Source organism: Diceros bicornis, chromosome 5, assembly GCF_020826845.1.
Source record: "Diceros bicornis minor isolate mBicDic1 chromosome 5, mDicBic1.mat.cur, whole genome shotgun sequence".
Taxonomy (NCBI): Eukaryota; Metazoa; Chordata; class Mammalia; order Perissodactyla; family Rhinocerotidae; genus Diceros; species Diceros bicornis.
This window is the reverse complement of record NC_080744.1, coordinates 27,773,604-27,783,983: the sequence shown is the minus strand read 5'-3', so window position 1 is coordinate 27,783,983 and position 10,380 is coordinate 27,773,604. Positions and strand designations below refer to the sequence as shown.

At 40.8% G+C, this 10,380-nt stretch overlaps 1 protein-coding gene across 1 annotated transcript; it reads right to left on the bottom strand.

Annotated features, from left to right (window-relative positions):
- On the bottom strand, positions 1–963 carry LOC131405321 (olfactory receptor 10G2-like). Its single transcript, XM_058540379.1, has one exon. It carries the CDS (start codon positions 955–957, stop codon positions 1–3), a length of 957 nt encoding a protein of 318 aa, XP_058396362.1. The 5' UTR covers positions 958–963.
- Positions 964–10,380: the final 9,417 nt, after the last annotated feature.

Sequence of the window (10,380 nt, the reverse complement as noted above, 5' to 3'; positions counted from 1 at the left end):
TTACCTATTTTCACTCGCAGCCATTCGACCTGCTGTTATTCTCTTCAGAGCAGACTTCACTTCCTGGTTCCTCAGTGTATAGATGAGGGGGTTCAGTAATGGAGTGACAACAGTGTAAAACACAGCCACTGCCCCATCCAGGGGACTCTTGGAGCCTGGCCTGAGGTAGATGAAAATGCAGGGGACGTAGTAGACTGTGACTACAGTTAGGTGGGAGCCACAGGTGGAGAAGGCCCGGCGCCGCCCATCAGCAGTGCGGATCTTCAGGACAGCATAGACTATGTTGGCATAAGAGAGCAGAATTAACATGAAGCAACTGGCAGCCACTACCCCAATGTCCACAAAGGTCACAAGCTCATTGATGGTCGTGTCAGCACAGGCCAGTCTCAATACCGCGGGAATGTCACAGAAAAAATAATCCACCTGGTTGGGCCCACAGTAGGGCAGGCGAAAGGTGAGGGTGGCCTGGATAGACCCATGGATGGAGCCGGCCACCCAAGCTCCAGCCACCAGTATGGTGCATAACCTCCCATTCATGAGCACAGGGTAGCGCAGGGGCTGGCATATTGCCAGATACCTGTCATAGGCCATCAAGGTGTAGAGGAAGCACTGGGTGCTGCCCAGGAAGTGAAAGGCATATAGCTGAGCCACACAGCCACCAAATGAGATTGCCTTGCTTGTGGAAGTGAAGTTTAGAATAATGCGAGGAACGATGACTGAAGAGAGCCACATGTCCAGGAATGAGAGCACACCCAGAAGAAAGTACATGGGGCGAGCATGGAGCTTCTGGTCAGCCCACACAGTGAGCACAATGAGCAGGTTCCCCAGCTGAGTCAGGATGTAAATGCAGAAGAAGACCAGGAAGAGTAGGGTCCTCAGATTCTGGGGGTGAGACAAGCCCAGGAGAATGAAATCCGTCACCACGGTGTCCAGGGAGGTGTTTTTGGTCTGTCTCATGTCCTTCTGCACTCTGCTAAGATGAATGGCGAAGTCAGACAAGGGAAATACAATACAGGGAGGTGATGAGAGAACGCTTTTGTCTGATGACCAGAGTGTAGGAGGTAAACAGAAGACTTCTATATTTTAAGCAGAAAGCATTTGCCATCAATCATCTGGGTTTGCTTGGCAAGATAAGCCCTCAGGGGCTGGTTAGTTTCTAGGTGTCCCGAAATACTCCTTCAATGGGAGACTCTACATACAAATGTCGGAAGCCAAGGCATGGGGTTGTGTCTGAATAATAACATAAGTGCTGGATCCATGATGGTTATATGGTGGCTCTATTCCTCAAATGGGGACCAGAGAGAAATGGCTTCTGGTGGCATGGAAGGGTGTGGAACAATTACTCCACAATTACGCTCCCTATTGTTGGTCTCTGACTTAATATCCTCAAAATATCTCCTCCTATGATCTACAAGACCCTCTGAGATCTGCCCCTTGCATATTTCTACAGTCTTTTTTTCCTTCGGTTCTCTCAGAGCAGCATACCTTCCATCCTCCTGGACCTACTCCTTCTGGAATACACTGATTCATCATAAACATAGCCTTTTCCTCGGGATTCACTTTAGCTGTCACCTCCTTTGGGAAGAGTTCTCCTTTAGAAGACAATCTTCTGCGAGATGAGTTTATATTATGAAAGGCGATTGCAGTACAGTGGGGTAAGGGCTATTTGCTAGGTTATAAGATCCTTCAGAGCAAAGATCAAGTCTATTTTGTTCCTCTTATGTTTCTGTAGCATCTGCCCCGGTGCTTGGCAACGGTAAGTTAATTAATAAATATTTGTTGGCTGATTGGCTGGCTGAATGGATGTTGCCACCTACCGTTAATCCTGCATCCTATTTCCCTGGAAGATCACATCTCGTGCTTTCTGTCACAGTCCGGACTGTAGGATAAGCGATTAGCCTCACACTTCAGCAATGCGGGTCTAGACCCAGTGTAAACTAAGTCCAAGGCATCATCCATGCTTTCTGTTTGCTCTAAAATGTTATTTAAATTTATTGATTGACCTAAATAGTTTATTGGTTTTGATGGTTTGGAGTGTAATAGCATTGATTATATCAGGATTTGACCTTTAGTATGTTGTTATTTTAAGATCTTATTTGCCTTCCAACAAATGAGACTCTCAAAAACACTTTAAAGGTACTAAACATCCAAGTCAGGTGTTATTTAAAAACTCCATTTGATGAATGATTTGTTCTACAAGAATTTTTTCTCATAATAGTGTTTTAGGTATTTTTACATGTTTAAATGAAAACGTCTTATAATTCTTAAGAAACAACAAAAGACGAAACTAATAAGAGGTTGATTATACAGAGACGTGAACATTGACAGATCTAGCCACTGAAATACCGTTAAAAAATACCCTTTTATAAACACCGATCTCAAACACATTTTATCTTCATTGTTATTTAAAAAGAATTAAATGGATATAATAATATTCAGTAATTATTAATACTGAATGTAAACTGCTCTATAGGATCCATAGAAAGGTTAATTACAGACTGTTCTCAAAGAGAAAAATATATTAGATTTCTATTGCCTGATTTTCAGAAAGAGGAAAACCTTAATTTCTTTTAGGATGGATAGATGGTACTTTCTTTAGCTAGAAGAGAAAGAGTTGGCAAAATTTGAAAGCGTGTATATAATGCCAGTTATGGAGACTTATTTTCTTTTGGTAAGAGGAGATATATACTACAATGTGTTTCTAGCTTAGACACATGATCTGTTTCTAAAATTTTTAATGAAAATCAAATTTTCACAAATCAATTCATACTAGGATTATACTAAAAAGACAATTATTTGGAGAACATCCATAATGAATCCTTGTGGATAGTAAAAAATGCTCCCCAGTTTGTCTTTCTTGGCCAATCTGAGTTTTCTCCTGGCTGTGGTGCACACATCTGGGCGCACTTTCACTAGGGCCCTGCTGGGAGGAGGCTCCTTTTGTGTATGTCCTGTCTGGCCCTGGGCATTCTGGCTGGCAGAATAGGAATAGGGTGGCTGCAGTGGGCTGGTCTGAGGCAGAGGCTCCTTTTCCAGGCAGAGGCAGCAGAAGATGGTGGTTTTGATATGAGGTGTTGTACAAGGGCTGCAGGGAAGGCAGATTGTGGGTGGAGGCTAATTCCAGAAGATGGAATCTCTGTAGTGGCAGGGAGCATGTCTGCAGAAAGATCAAACCAATTTAAAAGAGAAAGAGGTTTTAAAAAAGAGAACAATCCTTTCTCTTTTCTGGAGAAAAAAGGGCCAGTCTGGAAAAAACCAAAAGAAGAAAACTAATTGAATGATTCCCCCTTAACTTACCTGTGACTTTTATTATAGGCCTGCTCATCCTTTGAAGCTGTGGAGTCTCAGGCTTTTTAAGTTAAGGAGTGAAGCAAACTTAGATTCATCAATTAAAAAATGATTTTAAAAATCCACACCTTGGCTAATTGGATATATATTCCAAAATTTCTTCTTTTAAGTAGCATTTAGTATTGTTAAGGCCACCTTATAAAATAGTTGTAATTTAATATCAAAAGTATATAATTAAAGAAAATAAGAAGCTAGTGATAGCATTGATAGGATCAATATTTAACACGGCAAACGATTAGGTGCAGGACCTTTGGCCTGGCAACTCAAGAGAAGGGCTCCTAGGGACGAAACGAAAGAGGGTGGCATTGAGAGAGCAAGATAAGCGAGGGACGAGACCCTGTTTACAGGGTCAGACAGGAAGTCACAGGATGGACTGTTTGCTTGGCTCCCCTTCACTAGGAGGCCAACTCACTCAGAACCCTTTGCAGGCAAAGCCTCCTTCACCTTGTGAAAAATCAGGTTATCCCTGATTTGGCCTCTTTTTGACATGTCTACACTGACCTGGGGTTTTGTATAGGGCACCTTTGGCTTGGGGCCATCCCCGCTCAGAGCAGACATGAATCGCTGAGCCTGAGGGATGAGGAATGACAGCATTGAGTTGTTCACTCTTGTTTGCCTTTTGGACCAGACTCAGACCATAGCCCTTTTAGGCCATTAGATAGCCTGAGCAGAGAGGCAGAGCAAGGGAAATGAACAGAGTTTGGGTACAGGGAGGTGGCAGAATCCATATTTTATTGCTTTGATGATTCATCAATGTCCTTGCACTGTAAGTCAAAAGAAAAAGGACCTTCCCCAGAAAAGGGTCTTGAAATGGAAGGCCTTCCAACCTTTAAGTAAGTTGACTAAGTGTGCTCAACACTGGGAAAAGAAGGGTTAAGGAACCTGTCTCTGTGTTGGCACAGTAACGCTGAATCTGATGTGTCATTTATATTACTTTATTACCTCCCCCAAAATAGAGAAAAGAAAAGATAAATGTTAATTTTTTTCTCAATTCAAAGAAGAAAGTTCCCAAATCTGGAGAAAGGCCAATTTAATTCAAAATTAATATGCCTAACGTATTAACTCTGTGAGTTGAGGGTGAGGTCAGGAAGATGAGGGAAAGAGACAGACTAAATATGGTTTTTGACAAAGTTAATGAAACTTTTAAAGTCTGGAAATTAAGTCTTGGCTCCTATTGTGAACTTACCTGGTTTTAGAAACTCTTCCCTTCTTGGACTCACTTGAACACAGCAGCAAAATCTGAGAGGAGGCTGGCCTTTCTCAGGTAGAATGGCCCAGCAGGTGAGGAAAGCGTCCTTCAGAGCACCCCCTGGGCTTGTGGTGATGGGTTACTGGATCTCTGCTTTGGAATGGAATTAAAATCTTCCAGGGGATTGACACATTGATGATTTTATAATCTATGAGACCTCCTGCCCTTGGAGGCCGTTTATAGATTGTGACATCTCTACGTAAGGGTCTTAAATTTTACATTGGTTATGTTATTAGCTAGATCTCCTTTGATCGAGTTTCCTTTTTTTGCAACAGCGTCAAGAGATTTGTAGAAAACTATTTACCTCTTGGGAGTTCTACTCTGAAACATTTCCCCCATGAGAACTATATTCCCCAGATCCTCATTATTTCTTGTTTCGACAGCAAGCAGGAATCATTTGTACATATCTAGATAGTCAGCTGTGAAGAACAACATGATCTGTTTGGGTAACCGCTGGTTTCTGTGATTCTTTTCTTTGAAGTGTTGTGGGATCACACATTTACCTACGTTATCCTCGGAAATGCACTGAAAACGTATTTAATTTTTACTAATTGAGCTAATCTTTCTTACATGTTCCCACCTCTCTGGATACTGAGAGAAAAAAACTCCCCTAAATTTAGGTCAGTTGAGTAAATTTGCTTACCTCCAGTTTTAAGTCTTGGATGACTCTATTGTTCTTATGGCAGTGGAGAAAGAAGATGGTTTCAAATTGTTGTGGTGTTCCTTGGATTCTTGCTCTTCTTTGTTGGGGTGTAGCAGGTCTGGTAGATAACTTGAACCATACAGGTGAGGATGGGCCCATCTGGAATCATGGAATGACTTGCTCCCCCCAAACTGATTTGGAATCAGTTGTGTGCTGGAGTTTGTTTGTACTGGCTCACAATATCTTACTGTCAAATTTTCAGAAATTGTGTGAGCTCTTTGTTAAACTTGCAATTAAATTGAAATATAAACTTGCAATTAACTACACATTTTCAATTAAATAAATTATATTAAAAATGTAATAATACTCAAAACTCATCACTTTTTAATTATTTTATTCTGTTTTACTAGTATCTATGAGGTTATTACATCTATCATATCTTTATAGTGGAAATACTATATAATGGTGTGCAGCCATTATCAACTCCATATGCAATGATGTCGTGTTGGAGTTTGAAATTGACCGTGCTGAGAGTATTTAAACCATGGAAATAGGCAAGCAATACAAATCAGGGCTTTTTTAGGGGTGTGGGGGTCTTGGGGGGAGCCAGTTTTTAAACATTTACCAGCATACCACTAGCTGGAATCCACAGTTCCTGTTCTTGGCCTCTGGTCTGAAAGTCCCTGCACGGTGTGGTGACTTCTCTTTGACTCCAGCCTTAAGCTGCTGCACTGTCATTCCCAATACTTCTCTCTCTTCCCTGGCAAAACATACAGGCACCTCTGATTTCCTTATTCACAAAATTCAGGTCCTGGAAAACCAGGTTCATATATTTATGTTCCCCTTGTGAGGTAAACTGATGGCCAGCGTTATCCTCAGGATCTGTAGCCTCTCCATGCCGTTCCCATAGAAACAGGCCACTATCTCTAGTGACCTTTGGTTTTCTACTCTCCATAAAGCTCCCACTTGCCCTGAGATTTGTTCTCTAGTTGGAATAAACATGAACCTTGGCATCTAACCTCCACAGTCTACCTCTGTTTCCTTTATTTTCTTCACAATCCTCCCAAATTTGCAGGGATGAGGTTTTCCTGCTCTCACTTAATTCTGTATGGAAACTTCACTCTATAAATTCTGTGCTTAAGTCTACCAAGCTTGGCTTGATGTATTACAGTGGTAGATACAGTAATTTAGAAAATCTTTTTCTCTCTTGACAAGTCCTGACTTTTAAGCCAGTTGTCTTGCTGCAGACATGAAAACCTATTTTGGCCACCAGGAGCTGAATAGTAATTTTTTTCTTTCTTGTTTATTTCTACTGTGACATTACTATCCTAATCTTTCTTCCTTGAGATGCACCCCCCCCCCCCCGCAAACTCCTGCCATATTGATGCTTTAAGTGACTAGAGATAAGGTCCTGTTCATAGACATTCAAATAGAAGAGCACTTCAAGATGTGTAAAATTATTACCTCTTTTCAGAGGTGAAAGAAGGAGAGGGATGTAAAGCAGTGTTCCTCCAATGGCTGGAGGGAATATAAGGAACTGATATGTCTCGCCTCACTTTGTGATATAAAATGAGGTGGCAGCTTCAATATCTGAATTAAATTTCAGGAGTCTCCATGCAGCTCTTGTGAAAATGTTCCTATTTCTACCACTATCCCCCTCCTCGGGTAAGTCCAAGCGCCCAAGGGCTTATCTATTTCAGAGGTCAGTACAGTTTCAACACTCTCTAGAAGAGAAAATCTGGAAACTTGTTCTTTCAGTAGAGAAGTCTTGTGTTCTTTGGCCACATGGTGTTGCTGGTGTCTAGAGGATTTTTTGCCATCTCTGCCTCAGTGCCACCAGCAGGTTCCCTCCACTTAGGCAACACCTCTTGGTGTGCAGGTGTAGGACAGGCAGTCTTTCTCCTCTCGCTACCATTGCCAGACTGTTTTTCCACAGCCACCACAGCCTGGGCTGCCATTGCCACAGCTCCTCAGCAGCACACTCTTCTGGTCAACTCCTGCAAGTGTAGCAACCCTCTTCCAACAGGACTGAGTTTGGAGGGTCTCCACTCTCAGCCCCACATTGTTCTTGGAAGCTTGCTTTCTCTCCGCTCTGAATCCATGCCCAGAACATGGTGATAGTCTTTCCCCTCTCTCTCCTTCAAGGTTTATTTTCGTTTCCCATTCTAGCATGACTGACATATCTTTCCGGAGAACAAAGCCCCACCACATAAAAAACGTATTGTATATTATATATAATATATTTTATGAATTTGATCTACATCCTTTCTATTTCCACATCTTTTCTATACCAAGATCCTTTAAAGATTGCTCAACATTCACTGTCTTGACTTTACCTCTTAAATTTAGTGCATTAGGATATATGCTTGTCCTCCACTTCCATAAAATCTTGGGTTTCAAGATCAATGACTATATAGATGTAGATATTTATTTAGGGAAAAAATTGTTTAGGCATACTCCATCCTCAAGTTTATACTATGGTGGGAGGACTATATCAACTACAGGTTAGAGGGGGACCACAAAGAAGAGTGAAGTTTGCTGGATGGTTTAAGTGGGGCTAGGAAAATTTCACAGGGTAGGTAACCCTTGTGCTGCTCTTTGAAAGATGAGTAGACATGGAGGGGCACTTCAGCAGAGGAAAACATTTGAGCGAAAGGATGGAGACCTGAAGCAGCCTGGCATGAGTGGGCAACGGCAAGCAACTCAGAACATCCGTAGCATAGGTTGTGAAGGAATTAAAGTGAGATATAGTTGGGATCTTATAGATGGAATAAATAATCTGTCCTTACTTTGTAGCGGCTGGGGAGCCATTGAAGGCTTTAAGTAGGAGAGTGTCATGGGCAGGTTGAAATTGTAGGATGATCATTCTGGCATCCGTTTAAGGAATAGATTGGAAGAGAGATAGACCATGGTGGACAACACTGATACTCTGCCCAGATTCCTTCATATCTTTTACCACTGTTTCTGTGAGCCCCCTCCCTTGGATGTGCCTCCAATGCTTAGCACCTGTTAATTCATCTTGGGATGGTGGTGGGAGGAACCTTTTTGCCTGCAGAGGCAGCAAGCCAGAAGTGCCTGTGTCCCAGTGTGAGGCCCTGGTCAGTGCCAGTGAGGAGAGAGATGCCTTGGATGTCTGTGGACAGAGAAAGCATACGGAGATTCAAATATGAACCCCACATTGGGACCCACCATGAAAGATGCTCCAAATTGCAAGGGTATATTTGTAATCAAGCTGCTTCTCATCTGGACCACTCAATTCAGCATAGGCCTAGATGAATAGTAACAGGGCTTTATTTATTTAACAAAGGTTAATCATGTTTTGAGCAATGTTTGGGAAGAAACCTAGTTTCAGATATAGGGACAGAGCCTCACAAGGAATTTTGCTGACTAGCTTAGTTTTACATAATGTCAGTTATAAAATGAGACAGTCGAGAAGGACTAGATGCTTCTTAAGCTTTCCTTTGATTTCATATTTCTATAGTTTTGATAGGGAAAGATGATATTAATCATTTGGGGGTATATGTGAGAATGAGTGTGTGTGTAAATGGCAATGCTATATGGTATCACAAGATGACAATATCATATCTATTATAATCCGGTGCTATATTCTACTTATATGTAGTAAGTAGGATATAATTATTCCAGAGCATTCACAAGGGATATAAATTGTCTTTAACTTTTTTTTTCTTCCAGTTTGGTTATTTTCATCTCTATCCCATTTACATGAGTTTATTTCAATTTTCTCATCACTGACACTAATTTAAGTTTCCCATTTTTTACTAATTTTATAAAATATGGGAAAATACACAAACATGCTATATAGACAAAGTTGAGTAAGGTGAGGAGGCAGGCAGCAACTCCTACACATTTGTTATCCATCTACTGTTGCACAAAAGTCTGCTGTTGTACAAGAGACTGAATTCAGCATACACAAGGAGTCTTTAAATATATACTCACGAAAGTCCAGGAAAGCCTCACTTTCCTCTGGACCCAGCAATAGCTTCAATATTTTTGATTCCACAGGCCTTTCATGAGGGAGGATGATTTTGTCTCTGTGTGACAAAAATGAGCAGAAAAGATTCAGAATTCCAGTCAGTCGGCAGGTTCCAAAAACTGAACTGTGTTCATAGCAGGACTCAATAAATAGCTTTTTTTTTTGCATAATACATTGATTTAAAGTATAGTGAAATTCTCGAATATCTATCAACATTGATTTAAGATTTTAAAAATAATAGCTTTATTGAGGTTAATTCACATACCATATAGTTCACTCTTTCAAAGTGTACAATTCAGTGGTTCTTGGTGTATTTACAAAGTCGTGCATTGATCACCACTATGTAATTCCTGAAAGTTTTCATCACTTCGAAAAGAATTCTAGTACTTATTAGCAGTCACTCTTCATCCTCGCCCCTTACTCCTCCCCCACCCCAACTCCTGGTTGGGGAAAGATCACTAATCTACTTTCTGTCTCTATGGATTTGCTTATTCTGGGCATTTCATATAAATGGAATCATGTGATATGTGGCCTTTTGTGTCTGGTTTCTTTTACTTAGCATAATGTTTTCAAGGTTCATCCATGTTGTAGAATGCATCAGAACTTCATTCATTCTTATGGCTGAATGCTATTTCATTTTATGGATACCCCATATTTTGTTTATCCGTTTATCAGTTGATGGACATTTTGGTTGCTTATACTTTTGGCTGTTTGAATAATGCTGCTATGAGCATTCATATACACATTTTTGTGTGGACATACGGTTTCATTTCTTTTGGAACATACCTAGGAGTAGAATTTCTGAGTCATATGGTAATTCTATGTTTAAAATTTTGAAGAACTGCCAAACTGTTTTTTATGTGGCTGTACCATTTTACATTCCACTTAGCAATGTATGGGGGTTCCAATTTCCCCACATCTTCTCCAACACTTGTTATTGTCTGTCTTTTTTATTGTAGCTGCCTTTGGTAGTAAATGGTAGTAATGAGAGGCCAATAGGTGTTGAGACATATTTATCAGGCAACACAGGAAATTTCTTTCTGGGACAGCTTGATAAATAGTTTAAGATATGGTTGAGGTTTTCCTTTTTAATTCTCTTTGTTTCTTCTGTTCTCCTTTTCTTCCTCCTTCCTTTTTTTCCATCTC

Excerpts from the sequence above, each read along its gene's own strand:
- LOC131405321 (XM_058540379.1), bottom strand. The coding sequence starts at position 957 with ATGAGACAGACCAAAAACACCTCCCTGGACACCGTGGTGACGGATTTC.